The 16,822-nt window shown below is 47.3% G+C and overlaps 1 protein-coding gene across 3 annotated transcripts in view; it reads right to left on the reverse strand.

Annotated features, from left to right (window-relative positions):
* Positions 1–8,893: 8,893 nt before the first annotated feature.
* Positions 8,894–16,822, reverse strand: part of SPSB1 (splA/ryanodine receptor domain and SOCS box containing 1) — a 39,388-nt gene continuing 31,459 nt past the window's right edge. For all 3 annotated transcript variants that reach the window (XM_066982103.1, XM_066982104.1, XM_048067375.2), the window contains exons 2-3: positions 15,394–16,222; positions 8,894–11,015 (exon numbers count right to left, since the gene is read on the reverse strand). In XM_066982103.1, the coding sequence (XP_066838204.1) occupies positions 10,888–11,015; positions 15,394–16,087 (822 nt within the window). In that variant the 5' untranslated portion in view covers positions 16,088–16,222 and the 3' untranslated portion in view covers positions 8,894–10,887. The remainder of the gene's footprint in view (positions 11,016–15,393; positions 16,223–16,822) is intronic.

Consider the following 16,822-nt stretch of genomic DNA (forward strand, 5'->3'; position numbering starts at 1 on the left):
GACAGTAAAACTGGAGAATAATTATTTACTGACCACAACCTGCTTTGAAAAACTCCATGAAAGAAGCTGCTGGCAATTAATACTGCTCAGTAGGATGAATAAAGGTCTGCAGGCACACGGAAAAGGCTGACAAAAAGGGAGAAATGCATCATTTCCCTTGATGATCTGAGCGACATGTCCACATGTTATAAAGGCTGTTGATTTTCACAATTAATAAATGTGGCTCTTAGCACACTGTTCTCTCTTGCATCCTCCCAAAGCTTGGGGCTGGTGGGCTCTGGAGCATGCTGCACAGGGGCTCTGCACAGCTGTAACGAACAGAAGCTGTAAGAAACCTTCCCCTTCCTGCAGGACAAGCCAACTGAGGACCTGTATAGGCATGAAAACATCTCCAGTGCTCCCCTGTGAAACCTGGGAGCTGTGCTGTGTGACTGTGAGCTCCAGCCCCTGCTTCCTTACGTGGAAACTATTTACATCTAGAGATACAGAACACTTCTGAGACGCCAGGCACCCCTTGACATAGCCCCAGCCAACACCAGCCCCCTCCAAGAGATGGCCAGGGAGGTGAGAACAGTGCTGTGTCTGCCCTCACACAGCCAGCCTCTCCTTCCACGCCGTGTCTGCAAGCTAGTTTGTCAAGAGAAGGAAGAAAAAACCCCAAAGCCCCAAGACTATTTTTATTTATGATCATGTCCGTGGGCTGCTCTTTGTCTAGACAGCTGGTATTAGTATCTGAAGCTGTCCTGGAATTTGAAATACCATTTATTTACAGGGGAAATAAAAGCCATGAGATTAAACAGTTCGTAAAAATAATCTGGGAACTGACACGAGGCCCAAAGAGACCAAAGGTAACAAGATCTAGAGCAGGCATCTTCATTTGTCTTGGCTGTGGTGATGTTTTCTCAGAAAACAAAACAAAACAACTTCCCTCTCCCAGATGCACCCCCCTCCAAAAAAACAAAACAAAACAATTTGGTTTTAGGAAAGCATTTCCTTTTGTGTTTTTCTCCTCCCACCTTTGTTTGGTTGCTTTAAGCCTGCCCCCAACAAGGAACCTTCCAAGCACACCGGTCACCCAACTGAAAAGAGGGTTTGGACGGGCAGCTCTTACCCATCCAAGACAACCCTGGGACCTGGGAGCTGCTATATGTTCATGCAGGGAGACTCTTGGGGGGGGGTCACAATTGCAGCAAAATGCCATGTGGACATCTCTGACAATGTTTTTGTTTCTGCTTGCAGCACAGAAGTAAAAGCAGGAGGGTGGATAGCTGTCCTTCTGCTGCTGGGGAGGCTGCGCCAGGTCGCGATCAGTGCCTACTGCGCTCGCCGTGGCTGCGTTGCAGACCACCTCATCTGTTTGGCCTTCACACCGCACTCATTTTTCACTGCCAGTTGACAGACTTTAGGAGGTTTCCAGACATGGAGCTGAGCAGGAAAAGAGCAAAACAAACTTCTGGGCTCCATCTGCTCCCTTCCCTTGAATGAGCAGTGCGCCATCACCCAGGGGAGTGTGTAAAGGAGTTTGAGCGAGTCACCCTGTAATTCTACACAGCAGCTGGTGAACTTTAAAGACCAACTGCGCTAAGGTGCGGGACCTCCCCCTTTTACAAAGAGCCACTGGCTCCTTGTTGAGGCATAAAGTTCATATTAATTTAAGTGAGCCGTTAGACCTCGTGCATAACTGCTTGGCTAGAGAAGTGTGATATTGCTCATACTACGCGGGGACAGCTCAGTCAATAAGGCAGCAGCTGCAGGACAGCACAGCGGTACCAGGCTGGGCACGGGCTGTCTTTGTGCAGCGTTGGCAGGGGTAAGAGCTGGGCTAAGGAGGACTGGCAGAAGTTCTGAGCAGTTTGAAGGTATTTTGGCTCAGGGGTCTACGAGGGGAGAAGCAACTCTGGGTTCTGTGATCCTGAAGTTGAAAACAAGAGCTAAGACCTTTTAATTTGCTTCACTAGCGTCTAATGTGGTTTTTTCTCATGCAGCCATTCTGGCACGAATGCAGAGCAGGGGGCATTTTTAGCAAAAGTACCAATTAATGTTGGTAGCCTCATTTTTAAATGCAATCCAAGGAAATCCTCCGTTTTAATCCAATGCATGCAGTAAAGAGGGAAACAAAAAGCTTTAGGCTCAGGGCTTAAATCAAGACACAGCAAAAACATCACTCTATTCAGGTGCCAGGTTCTTGAAAAATCAGCCCCTTCAGGTATATGGCACAGCCTGCAAGGGAAGGTGGTTACAGAGCACACCTGGGGCACGTGCTTGGTTTCCAGCTGTGACACAGAGCTCACGTGCTTGGAGTTATAAAATCCACCGATTAAACTAGTTAGTCATGAAACTAAACTACCCTGTAATATTGTTTACTCTGCGTAGAGGCAGAGACTGCGTTTTATAGTGCAAAGAAACAACTAGCACAAGAGCCCACGCATATTACAAAATACTCATCTGCTCCCTCTCTTTTTGCATGCCCCCTGCAGTCTTGAAGCATCTGCCACATGACCGAGAGGGCCACATTTGGTGGAGAACAGTTGAGTTTTGGCTACTGTTGCAGGACTCAATTTGCTGGACCATGGTCCTGGCCCAAGATGACCAAACTTGTCATAGTATGGAAACGCTGCTAATGAGATCAGAGTCTGAAGAGGCAAATTCCAAAGCACAGAGAGAAAAGGATGTTTTCTTTTCCGCTGGACAAAACACAACTTTTCTGGCAGGCACAAGTAGGACAGTCTGTCCACTTTGGCAATACCCTGCATGCCTGGACGTACACAAGTGTGTTTTTACATGCAACCCGCTTTGATTACACAATCTGCCTCCAAGAGAACTTGGCAAGGAAGATATCTGAGAGGCTTTAGAAACTCAGAGCAGTCTGCAGCATGCTGCATCTCTCACTCTATTTCTAGCACCGTGTGGAGCAGCTGCCCGCTGGGAAAACAACCAAAGAAAGCCACCATAACCGTTGATCAGGTACCCAGGCTGCCACTTCACAGATCCTACAAGGTCACAGGTTTAGTTCCAGTTGCCAGCTAACACCTACCAGCCCTCATCAAATAGCTGGGCTCATGAGCACTGAACCGGCCCTTAGGCCAAATATTTTCCCCTTCTTCATTTCCCCAAGGGTGAGCCTGAACCTTTGCCAAAGGCATCTGGTAACAGGTTAACGTGTCATAGGCTTTTCCTGACCAAGACTCTTCTTGCCTCGTTTTATTTTCTGAAGTTGGACCTGCTCTTTCAGTATTCACCTCCAGAAAGGACAATTTAACACTCATCTGGGGAGAGAGTATTTAATGCTGAAGCCTGATTCTCCTAGACTCAAGTTAAACTTTCTGGGGAATGTCCCATAGCTTGCCCAGGGATTCTCATGCTCATTTAGGTTGCAGGCATCCTATCTGTATGACCATAATATTACTTAATTTGCATTTATTCTGGGTAGAGAAGCATCCATGTCTTGTGCTTATTGAAATGCAATTGAGATCAGTGCTAGTGCCAGGCAACCTTAAAGAGCAAAACATTCTAGTTAAGGCCAGGGTCACAGTCTTGATTACAAGGTTTGAAACATATTTAGCAAACACAGGCATAAAAACAAGAAAAGGCAGACCTAGAGTGTGTGTTTCACAGGTCTCTTGCTCTGAATGTTAGGCATCCTCTAGGGCATTGCTTGCCTGTGGATCTGCACGCCCATCTCATGAAGTGTCCTAATTCCAGGATGCATCTGCTGAGAGTGGGTATCCAGAAATGTCTATCTATCTCCCGTTTAATCTGTAGATTTATTTGCTTTTTTTTCCTGACTGTTTTTAACACAAATAGAAGTGTCAGAGTGTGTATGAAGAGTCACCTTCTTTTCTTTCTGATAGAGGATCTTATCACACCGCACTTCACTTTGGAATAGATACTTGGCATTTGTGAGAACAGCTAAGAACAATTGAAAACCTATATTTATCTAAGAAGGATGCTTCATAAAGACTCAGAGTGCTCACCCTTCTAGCTTTTCTTTACTAAATCAATTAAAAACTTCATTTTTAGCATTCTCTAAATCTCATTTTCATTGCTGCAATTTCCTATTGTGCTGCACCATTTCATTCGTCTTCTCATTTAACAGCATTTCACAGAGCCCACGTCATGCATCAATACGTCTTCCTGTTTTAAGGGTTTACTGTGTCAGAGTATCGTTATCAAACACGACAGCTAATAACTTCTGAAATCCTGGAATTTGGGCACTGTCTACACCAGGTGAGAATGAAGAATGTCAAAATCTCAGCCGTAGCGATCAGATTTCCCCACTTGTCTGCGGGAGTCACTGTCTTCCCCTGGGTTTCTCTATAGCTCATTAAACAAAACAAAACAAAAAAGGGCCTCTATAGACAGAAAAAGGTTGACATGATTAACTAGCTCTGCTGCTAATGTGTGCAACCCACCCAGGTGTCTAGACAGTTTGAAAAATACAGGTCGTATTCAGGAGGAACAGCTGCTACTCCTCAAGTCCCCCCTGTGCTGGACCTCAAATTAAGTAGGTACAGACCCTATCGATATTAGGTGGTCCTCTTCCAAAGGAAACATCCAGCATGTGGCAGGAAATTAAGTTATTGATTCAGTAGGTGGCACTTTACCTTTCGGGTCAGTGAATCGCTTGCTCAGCCTGCAAGGAAGTCCTGAGCTCCCAAAGGCGCCTGCTCTGGGAAAAGTATGCGAGCAAGGTTTTTCAGAGCCTGATGTGGGAAACCCACAGTATTTTGTCATAAATGGAAAGGGGGGGAAAAAAAAAAAGCAACACCTGTGTCCTGGCCAGATGCCAGTTTAGGCAGGTGTTTCTTGACTGCCTGTGTGCCCTGCGAAGTAATAAGCTGGGGAGCGTGTTTTCTTATGCAGGGTTCGGACAGTGAAATTCGGCTAGGCCCCTCGAAATAATGGTTAATGGCTTTGTAAGAGGTTGTGAGAGAGGAAATGGACAGATGCCTGTAATAGGTGTGCTGGAACCCCCCAGGACAACCTAGGAGGTTATCCAGAATTAGCATCTATTTCTTGGCCTGTGGCCCCGAAGTACCACGCACCACAAGGCTTCCCTGGGCCGTAAGGGAAGACGGCAGAGCAACCATACAAGATGTTAGAGGAAAGCACAGGGCTAAGTGCCTAAGAAGCCCCCGACTCCTAAAAGCTGCAACTCTGAGCAAAGTGAGAAACTGCAGGTTAAATCCATTTAACAAGGCCTTAAGATACTGTCCTCGTGCCTGTGAGGGTCTGGAGGAACACGTGCGTGGTGCAGAAGCACAGAGAGCCAGGGATGTGTGCTCCTAAACCTGCAGGCACTTGGGACTGCTCCCAGCTGAGCCACTTGACACGAACAGCACGCTGCCGGAGCAGGTTGAACACCAGGGAAATGTGAGGCATCCCTCCCGGGCTGGTGCATCCTTCACTTGACTCACATCTGTCACAGCCCTGAAAAAAACACAGAGGGCTTTGCCCTGCTTCGCCGCGTTTGGGAATTGTTGTCCATTTTACTCATGGTGGAAAAAAACAGTTTATAGCTCAGCTAAGTTACAGCCAGTGAAAAAGGCCTCCCAAGCCGTGCAGCGTGGCTGGTTAGCGTTGGGTTATTTAGGATGCTGAAATTCAGAGGGCTGTTTGTGTGGCCATCGCTGCTTTTTTAGGAGCCTGCAAACCACCTTAACTTCTGTACGCTGCGGCAACATGTGAGCAGAGGAATGCGGCTGCTCTGTGCTAGTCCCAGAAAAGGTCCCAGATGAGGCCAGCAGATTGGGCAGCAGACGTGCAACACCGAGCCTTTGAATAAAACCCGCAGGCTTGCATCTCCCCTGCGCTACGTGCGTATGTGACCGGGGCGAAGGGCAGGAAACCGGCACGGAGATGCCACAGGAACAGAATGCACAAGGGCAGCTTGGACGCCCGGTGGGAAGAGCATTGCTAAGCAGTAAGCAAGTTGTAAAACACAAGTCAGACAAAACATCTGGCAGCTGCTTCAAATAGTTCTCTGTCTGAAGGGCAGACAAGCCTGCAACAGTCTCAAATCAAAACATGTGCAAGGACAGGATCAATGCTCCAATGTGCTTTGTGCAAGCGCTGAATGAATTTTGCTCCCTTCAGCACTGCTTTGTATGCCAAGAAAGGCTGTGCTTTGGGTTAGGTTTTTAATTTTAATAAACTTTGCTAAATAAATCACTACGTATTTCCCTCTCCAGTCAAACGCAACTTAGTCTTTGGCACGAGATCAACAGCATTAGCTCTGCATAGGAAGCATATGGGCGAGGAGGGGGGGAGCACGCTAGCAAATGTTTTTCATGATTGTCTTAACTTAATCAGGCAAGAAAGCACAACTGCCAAAGTAGGTTCTTGAAAGTATAACACAAATCCTTCTAGTCTGCACATCTCAGGCACAGGGAACGGGATGACAGCCTTGAAAAATATGGGGTAAGAACGGGACAGGTAGAGACCGATGGCTGCATCCAGTTGGGGAGGTTGCTTGCGCGGAGAGAAATCATTTCATCAGCAACGTGCCAGTGCTGCAGACAAAGGCGAGAATCAACAACTGTCCTCCCCCTCCGCAGGTTTTTCTGTCTCGTTGACGTTGTCATAGCTTTGGTCAAGACCCACAGCAGGAACGCCGGCACCGACGTGCTGCACGAGGGCGTAACCTGCACCCAAGACGGGCTTTCCTTTTGGAAGGTATTTCGACAAGATTGCTAAAGGAATGACAGACTTCCTAATCAGCTGCTAAAGGCATCCAGTGAAAGCTTCCCCTCTTCACACTTTCCTTTCGACTCAGAGCACTTTTACCAAAGCCTCAAATCTCAGGAAAACCCAAAAGCTATGCCCACGGAGCATCAGGACACCAGGTTCTCTGCAGGTTTGTCGCAGCACTTCCGTCCCACCAGCAAGGCAACAGCAAACTACAAAGGCCAGGAGCCTCCTGTAAAATGGGGCAGAGCAGTCCCACGTGCACGAACGTGCTGCGCCAGCAGGAGCAGGAAGATGAGAGATGCCGGCCAGCCTAAGAGCGTTGGCTTTCAAGGCGGCCGTGGTACGAGCAGGGCTTGTAATTTTCAGCGCTGCTCGGAAAAAGGAGCCGGTCTGCCTGCCACATGCCTGTGCCTGAAAGCATGCAAGAGCAGGGGAAGCAGCCACTGATTCATTAGGCCTTGCTAATCTGTGATATCATTTGTTGATTCCACCAGCTCCGATCCCCATCCCATGACTTCCTCTGCCGTCGCCATGGCGCCGTACATAAACACGGCGAACTCCCAGCCCCGAGCAGGTCATTTATTTCAAATATTCCATGCAGCTGGAACACAAGCCTGTTTGGGTGTCTGGAGCGGAGCATGAACTAATTTCTCAGTCTTCTGCACCCGCCCCACCTTGTGGGCCCTCCCCAGCCCGCTGTGCTCCCAGCACCCCTCCAGCCCCACTCCCAGCAAGGCGGGGGCAGCCTTCCCCCGAAGCTGGCAAGAAATAACTTTCACCCCCAGCTCCGAAACCTGCTGCAGCAGAACACAGCCGTGCTGATAACTAAACACACTGACTGTTCAGCTTCAGATGTACAGAGTCGTCTTCTACATGTGGGAAAACAAACAGGATGAAGGCTTCCAAAACTCAAAAATCTTTGCTGTGATTGGAGAGGGAAAGAAAGCACTTGCCTTTTCTTTTCTTTTTTTAAAAAAGAAAAACGTTCTCCTCACCCAGTACCCTTATAAGGTAGTTCATAAGCATACCTCTGACCTCACATTTTGTAGTGTTTATGTGAACTGATGAAGTGATTTGCTTTTCACGCACAAGGCAGTAGCTGCAGGAAAGACAGAAGCATGTGGACAAGAGGCAGAAGTAAAGCCTCTGTCATAACTGGCAAAAGCACCCGGTCGCTTTGGGGAACCTTAACTCACCTGCTGATAGCATTTGAGAGCACCGCTGTGTCACACAGGTGGGAAGCAGAGGAGACTGAAGGCACTACACCAACAAGCAAGAAAGTCTGTACTCCACAAAAGACAATCGACATCTCTTGTGCAAATAGAGCTCTCAGAAGCAGACCAGGAGGTAAGGAGTGACTGAAAACCCACATTCAGTGACTTCAGCTAAATCAAGCTGGTGATGGAGTTGTTCAGAACACATGGAAATCAGATATTTTTCCAAGCACATGTGATACAGAAATGATTTCCACCACTCAGCTTGGCCTGCTACAGCCCCTTCTGTGCTTAGTGCACTGTGCTATGGCCAGGGGTTCCTTTAGCTCCTACCATTTTATTTTGCTTTCTTTAGCTCCTACCATTTTATTTTGCTTTCTTTAGCTCCTACCATTTTATTTTGCTTTCTTCTGCCTGTCACCTCTCTGCCTAAGAAGGACAGAAAGTCAGGTGTCAACATGAAGTGGTAGGTTGGAGCCTTGTTTTCACAAGATGCTTTTCTGGAAGAACAAGAGGTTGTCTGCTGTAATCTAGGAGATGCTTGCAAACCTCCCCAACATATCCTCCCCAACATATCAAGTTTCAAAAGATAGGTAAAGCCCTGGTCTATTGAATCTACTTGAAGAAAAAATAGTATAGTGTAATGAGTTGTGTAGAACAAGTTGTATGAGTTGTAAGTCAAGGCAGCTTTAGCTTCCTCCTTTGACTTCACAGATTTAATTCAGCTCTACCAGGAATAGCTATCTTTAGGTATGAATGGCAGATGTACAACATCACAGGTTCCAACAGCCTACCCATAGCTGCAGCTCGCCCTCCACCTACACACAGCTTTTAGGTGCCAGCTTTAAATTTTTATTCTTCAAAGCGAGGGCCCAACAGCCCTTGCTTTACCTACTTGGGTTGAGTTCCTGAAAGTATGCTCAGCCTTCACGCAGAAGCTAGATATGGAAAATTCTGATCATCTCATGCAAATAAAACTCAGCATCAAGCAATATTTAATAAAGTTTATTAGGTTACCAAGTATTATCTACAGCCATAAAATAGGAAGTGAGAGTTTTAAAACTGTACAAAATGTACTGGGGAAGTGAGAAGAGATGGAGACAAGGGAGCATGAAGAGCGTTAGAAGTGAGGAGAACACAGGCTTCCCTGGAGTTAAGGAAGACACTGGTTCAAGTCGAAGGCAACCAAGTAGGGCTCCATACACACTATTTTTTGTGCAATTTGTGTCCCACCCTGTAACAGAAACTAGTACAAACCTCTATGTTAAAAAATCATACAATATTAGATTAAAAAAGAAAGGGGCACATCATACCCCACCCAGTCTTGGCACCAATTCTGTGCTTTAAAAAATATACTATGTAAGTAGTTTATTTTTAAAAAGGTACCCTACAGCAGCTGTTTAGAACATGTTCTTATACATACACCACAAATATATATATTAACATTTTCAACAACTAAACTCATTTGTACCTACACAGAACTGAAGGAATAACTCAAGAGCAAAAAAAAACCAACCACACAAACATTTTTTCAAGACAAAGAAATGTGCAAAATAACCCCAGAAAGGCAGCATAGTAACCTGTGGAGAGGTCAAGAGAGCAGCTCCTGCTAGTAAAGGAGTGTCATCCTCTTTACTTGGCTACTGAGGCAAGAATCTATTTGGGATGTGCTGATTTTGCCTGAATTGCTTGTCCTGTTTATTGCAGTTCTCCCCTGCCAACCCCCCAGCTCTGGAGAGGTTTATTTTCTTGCTGTGCTTGAAGATCAACCCCGTTGGGCTCCAGTAAAGTCTCTCAAGTTACATTCTGCAGCAACCACCTTCTGGATTTCTGGTCTGCTTATGGCACTTCCGCAGCTACACTGCCACCACCTTCCCTGGGACAGCTTCCCACCCTCAAGCAACAGACAGAACTATCCAGCTGCATAGCTAAACGGAGATTATGCTGACGGTCTATGGCAGAACAAAGCCTGGTTTGGGTGACTAAGCAGCTTATTCAAGAAGAGAATTCCCTGCAATAGCCCTTAGAGAATTACCGTGTTTCTCTAAAACCTTAACGTGGAACAAGCTATACAGAAAGCAGACTTAAGATGGCAGGACCTACAGCTGAGTAACAAGTCTGAGGACATCCAGTCTGTCTCACCAGGGACCTGATTGCAGAAGTCCCTTCCCTGTCCCTACATCAGCAAGAAACCCTTCAGTCCCAGACTAAAACCTACAGTTTTAAGTCAAGAGGAAGAGGGCAGATGAAGACATGGGGTGACTGTTCAACTAACTGAGTCACACCCACTAAGAGGAGGCAGGACAGAATGGAACAGGAGAACTGAGTGTGATGGTGATAAACAAGAAAGCAAGGTTTACTGTCTGTGAAACATTGTAAGGAGTCCTAGCAGAGAGACAGATATCAGCAACATAACCACCTCCTCCAATTTAAGTGTCCTGGTGGAAGGGTTCTTGGTTTTGGTGTTTCAGGGTTTGGGTTTTTTTGGTTTTCAAAACTCAGCAATGAATTCCTCTTGGTATTCCAGACTCTTCCCAACTCTGCTGGCCACCCCATGCCTTTCCATTCTTAGCACCTGGTCTTAAGATGACCACTCCTAGTGCCTTCCCTTCCCCTAAACTACGTTCTTCCCTTCAGCTGGTACAGGAGGGCTCACTCCCAGGCTCTACAACCCAAAGGATGCAGGACAGCCTTTTGTCAGGAGAAGCAGGGAGGAACAGAGCTTCTAAGTGTTCCTTTTTTTTTTTTTTCCTTGAAGTGTGCAGGGGAAGTGACTTCCAAAGAACAAAAACACTCGGTTCTGAAACAAGGACTACTTGAGAGCTTGCCAGTAAGGGCACATGGAGGCTGTATCAGTGACAGAAGTACTTTGGCCAAGGAGTTCCAACAGTAGCGATGACACAAGGGTGGCAAACCCATCTCCCAGTGGGTCAGCTCCAGATATTTTGCCTTGGTTCCAACTCTCAATCCCGGAACATGAAGGTCATTGGTAGAGCAGGTAGCTCTTGAGGGAGGCTGGCAGTGGCAGCGTAGGGATCTCATTCAGTCTTTCCTTGCCCAGAGCAAGCCTCACAGCTCGCCGACACAAGTCCATCAGAGGCAGTGGTTCAGCTGGAAAGAGAGAGACCCAAGACGTTAAACATCCCAAGCCACAAGCTACACATTCATCTTGTTTGTTCTAGAAATCCCCCAGAAAAAAGATTGAGCAAGAAAAGTGGATGCCTGGCTTGTTCACAAAACCCAAACCATTCAGCATCCACAAGTCAGCAGCTTCAGCTCAAACACACGGGCAGGGCACGACATTTCTGTGGAAGTTACTTAAGTTAATCAGTTGCGTGTGAAGGAAGAGAGAAACTAAAATCCCTAAAAGATGTTTCTTCTCTGCAACAACATTCAAGTAAGAACACGACTTCTAGCTTGTGCCTCTCGCTGCACTATCCAAAAACCTTTGGAAGAGATTTATTGAAGTAAGAGACAGCAGCAGACAGTTCGGTAGCATCATATGGTACGGGCACCCAGAAAGTACTCTGATTTGTTTTTATCCACTAGAAACAGAACAGTCACCCCTTTCATTTCTGCTGCTACTTCTCATGAAAAAAGCAAAGCCATCTGTCAAAGCTTCGTGTCACTACTCGTATTGTGACATTTCCCATCAGAGGATTTTTTCCTACATTACAAACCTGGGAAAAATACGCGTCTTCTGCTACTATTTTTGCACCTTGTACTTACAAACACTGAACAAGATAATACTAGTTTTTTCAGGCAAGGCATATGGGGTCCTTTGATGCTGAACAGTCATTGACAGCATACAGAGGACTGAGGTCAAAGCCAGAGCGAACACATCACAGCTGCACAGAAGGAACACAGATTAGTTTCTCACAGCTCCTGTTGCTGAGTCTGTCCAAGCTCACCTGCACAAGCCCAAGGGGTTCCTCTGCCCCAAAGAGACAGCTAAAACAAAGGCATCCCAAATTCAGTAGGTAACTGGACATCCTCCTAATAATCTGGATGCTCAGCACACACCGTTAGAAAGCTTTCTTTAGAGACATCTCAGGCTGAACACAGACACCTAAAAACAACCCCAAAAATAGAAGAGCTTGGCTGAGAAGCTGCAGTTTTCAGGAACTCTGACAGATGCCAACAAGCTCTAGCTTCCACTGCTACAAGCCAAATTAATCTGATTGTTCATACAGCTGTTTTAAACAGCTGAGAGACTGGGACAGCTTAATTTCTAAGCACGATCATGTTACTGTATTTCTTACCAGAAGCCTCTCCATCAATAGGTGGACACAAATCCCTTCCTTCCAAGTTCAAAGATAACAGCTAACATTGAAAAGCTCAGACAGAGGAGATCAGTCATCTCTGCTCAGGCCACTCCTGATTCTACTTTGGAAAAAGTAACAGTCCACGTAAAAAACGTCTCTAATGAAAAGCAGAGAAAGCAGTTTATCTGTTTTTTGGCAAAAAGGCTGGGAAGGAGAGTTTGTTAGCTGAAGATACTTGGTAACAGTCAGAAATTGCACTCTAATTGGTCTGTCTCCTCCTTAAGTTAGTAGCCAGAGCTGAACTAATGCCTTATTTCCCCCCCCAGTCAATCCCTGCTAAGCATCCCAAGCTATTACCTGCTGCAGGGGAATGTTTTCTAGCACCAGAACTTCGGAGAACCGCTTCGAGCATCGTTACTGAGACATCACACCTCTAAGTACACCTCTTCCGCGGGGAGAGATGGGTGGAGAACAACCAGACAGCTGTCAGGGCAGTGCTGTTCCTACCATCTGTCACCATGTCCTGTGCCAGAAAGCAGCCCCCGGGTTGCTCAGCCCCCCAGCACTGCCCGTCTTGCTGCTCACGACCTACTTCAGGATCCACGCCGCCTCTCCTGCAGGGACAGGTCTCTGTACAGCAGGACTGCACGTCTTGGCTCTGGCTGCGACACGACTGGAGAAACCTATTACTGGCAGCACTCCTCTGGCACTTCCCAACGTAGCTTAAACAAAAATTTGTACCCTCTCTGGGGTACAAGCATGCTGTATTCCAAGTCTGTCCCAACTCCTCTTGCTCCATATGGAAGTAGCTTGGGCAGAGGCCTTGTCTAGCCAGAGGACGAGGGGCCTGGGCTTCCAAAGCCTCTAGCATTAACATAATATATTCTGATTTAATGGCCTTAAAAGCAGAGAGGATCTTCTTCCCACAGAGCAGAACTTTGTCCTCAGCTATTCTGCCCTGATAACCCCCTCTTACTAAAGATAGACCAGAAGAGAAAGCACACACATCTGACCTCCCTCCATTCACAAGCACTACAATCACTGGACACAGTGCTGCTATTGAATGCTCAGAAGGGGTTAGAGCCAGACACCTTCTTTCTGTCCGTGCCAAAATAGCGTCCTGTCATTCCTGGCCTCGTGCCCATGATTCACTCCTATGCTGAGAGCACACTACAACCAAATCCAATACAGGAGGTGGCTGTTTCCCTGCTAAGAGCAGTTCTGTGCAGACAGCCCCACAGACTCGCTGGCTCTGAAGGGAGCTGCAAGCTTTGGCCTTGACCCTTCCAAAAACCTGGTTGCTGGAGCCGCTGCCATTCTATAAGCTGCTGTGGCAGGATAAGCTCGGTTCCTCTCTGTTGGTGAGAAAAGGCTTTGCCAAAAGCTCTCACTTCAAAAGATTTCAATTCTCCGGGGTTATTCAGCCTTTCCTGCTCTGAGCTCATCTGCTAAAAAGCTGATGGGAAGAAGGCTGACTATAGGAAAAACCAGAATAGTTACAGGAATACACCTATGCTGAGCGCTGAGATCGTGCCTCAACAGCCACTGAAATGCTCGCCAGCTGCAAAGCAAATAGTGGCGCTACTGTCTGAGTAACACACCGCTTGAGGGACAGTCCCCAGTTTATTTTTTCTGAGCTAAGCCTTCCCTTGGAAAAGATCAATTATGTTGTGGCTCATGGTAGAAATAGGTTATGAGGCAACAGTCTCAGTGGATAGATCAGCTGCTTTGCAAAGAATTTAGTCACGCTCCATGACAGAATAAGCTGAACGCCCAGACCATCCAATCAGCCTCGTTTCTAAACCAGTTTAAAGAATCAAGAGCTGAAGAATCCAGTAACTGCTTTTCAATAAGAGGCAGCAAGCAGTTGTTCTGCAGACTTTCACCTGGGTCCAGCGTGTCTCAGGCTTTATTATTACACTGGGAAGTCCCTGCCGTATGCAGGTGTTTGCTTCCAAAGTCAAGCAGGACTTCTCTAACCTAAAAGAAGCTTCCTCGGAAGTGTCATTGGTTGCCTATGAACCCAGTGAATAAGAGAGGAGTTTACCAGAGGTGCTTAAGCAGCAGGAGATGCTATCTGGCCCTTTCTCTCTGCTCTGAGCAGCACGCCTTGCTTTCTGCCCACACTAACACAAGACACATCAGGTCTGCAAGCATTTGTATAGGCACCTGTCTTGCCAAATTGAGGCATATTTCTCAAAGCACTTGTGGATTTTACACCCATCCCCTCACAAGGCTCTCCTGGTTGTTCTGACAGCTCAGTTTTCAGGTGCCAGTGCTGCTTTCCATACCCCACGTCACCAGTGCCAGGGGTTTGACACGGCTGGCCCAGCGTCATAACAAACATGTTCTAAGCACAAATAAAAGCCTAGTATGCTACAGCCTTTGGGCAGACACCGTTCTGGAATGCAGGGGAAACACTACCCTTTTCATATCAATATTGCCAAATTTATTTCAGTAACAACATAAATCCAGATATTAATCCACTTCCTTCACCTCTCTCCTCCACCCTACCCAGAGGACTGAGTCACAGTCTGGCCCAGTGGGAACCTCTGACTACGAGAGATAAGACTTTAGCACATTTGGACAGCCAAATTTATTACTAAGCTTAGCTAGGGATTGAGGTCCCTATTAGTAAAAGGCCTGGCATGCAAGTTGGGCTGGCTGCAATATCCAGCCCCACACTGAAAATCAGCACAGCCTGCCCTGAAAGAAACAAAGCAAGCTACTTTCTTCACAGATGGGACATTCCCCTTTCCTCAGACAGGGACAGCTCTTCCCACTCCTTCCTGCAGGGGATTTTAACGAGTCCCTTCATCGGGCACTGCAGGAAGGTGATTGTCCCTCAGGGACCGTTCCCTGCAGAAGGCACCAGGATTACACTGCAAAGAACAACTGGCCAAAAAGGCCATTCCTGCTGAGACCTTGGTAGCAGTATAGGAAGGCTTGTCATCGCTCCAGACAAACTGGCACCTCCTTCTCCCGCTGTACCTCCCCAAACTTCACTTGCTCCCTGCAGCACCTTATTAACAACATGTTACCCAGCCAGACGAGCTGTTTTAATTGCCACTAAGGATTCAGAGATTTCTCTAAATCCCACTGCTGCCATGAAATCCTCACCTCTTCAGGAAAGTGAAAACCCTCCAGGATGGTGTACTAAGCCCGCACGTAAGCGGCACGCAGATTTTTATTTGTGCTGCTAAAACAAATAGAGCTATACTCACGGTCGAGTCCATTCAAGTAGCGCATCCGAATTTCACAGTGTCCCCACACTGCGCTCACCACGGGGTACAGCTTTTTCCCTTTGAGTCCCCGAAAGGCAACACCCATGTACTGCCCATCCACAATGAAGCTCAGCGTCCCATCGTCCATATCCAGAACCACCAGGAAGGAATCCGGCACAATGAAAGTTTCATCTGGTTCTAGGAAGGCAGGGTAGGTTTTACTTGGCTGGTTCTTGCCGTCGTGGTACAATCTGTTGCGCCCGAGGTCCCATCCCCACGACTCATGGTTGTTTCCTACGAGCGTGGTGTACCCTACAGAGTGCAGAGGGGCGTCTGCTGTTGCCACCCCTACCACGGCATGCGTGCCTCGCTGCCGCATCGCCCACGTGATCTGCCACACGTGCAGTCCTCGCGTGTATCCCACTTTGCCTCTGATAGCGTCTGTGCTCTGAGCCACCGGATGCCGGTGAAATATCAGTTTGTCATCCTCCTTCACGAATACATTCAGCGAGCGATCGTCGTTGTTCCATGAATGCAGTAGCTGGACTTCGTACGACACCGGAGGCATGTCCAGTAGCAAGTCCAGACGTGTGGGTTTGCTGTAGTCAAGTCCCTGGAGCTCCTGTTTCAAAGGCCTGTATACCGGGTCCCTCATATCCACAGTCTTTATCCCACCTGTGACCTTCTGACCCATCGTGCGTTCGGGTTTTGCCTACTTGTAGGCTCCCAAAGCAAGCTCATCAATTTGCCCGGCTGCTTCTGCTGTCATTCAGCCCTGCAGGAAATGTTGCTTGGAGACCTTGTCGAGATGTACACTAGTCAGTATTGCCTAATGGATGGAAAGAAAAACAAGAGACAAGTTAAACATTACCACATACAGCCTTGTATGCAACATTTACAGAGCAGTTTCAATCCATTTATCTTGACAATTCATCCTTCCTTTCCACCAGCACGGGGAATGCATGCCACCTATGCAGCGTACCCTGCATAGCAGAGAGAGCATATAGATCAAACAGACAGGTACCGAGTCTGTCCTCTTCAGAGAGGCACTCAAATTCCTCCTCTTGTCTAAAGAAGGTGTGGGTTCAGCCACCAGAGCTCATCTCTTTACAACGTACCGTTCCTTATTCCTGCACTACTAAACCCTGAGAGCTGGCCTATGGTCAGACTGACTCCAGCTGTCCTTTGCCTTAAGTCATGGACAACATGCAAGTCAGGCTGGATAAATTGAGAAGAGAGTTTCTTTTACACAGAAGACTCAGTACACAGTAATAATGCCTGAGATTTCAGTGCTCCAGGACTACCTTTGCCCGGCCTACCAGCTCTACGTGGTGCCACAAGACCAGGCTGAGCAGTACACCCACCCAGAGAAGGCCCAGGCTGATCACCCGTGTTCGTTACTCCAGCTCCTTCCACCCACCTTGGGGTT

This window comes from Anser cygnoides, chromosome 23 (genome assembly GCF_040182565.1).
Source record: "Anser cygnoides isolate HZ-2024a breed goose chromosome 23, Taihu_goose_T2T_genome, whole genome shotgun sequence".
Lineage (NCBI taxonomy): Eukaryota > Metazoa > Chordata > Aves > Anseriformes > Anatidae > Anser > Anser cygnoides.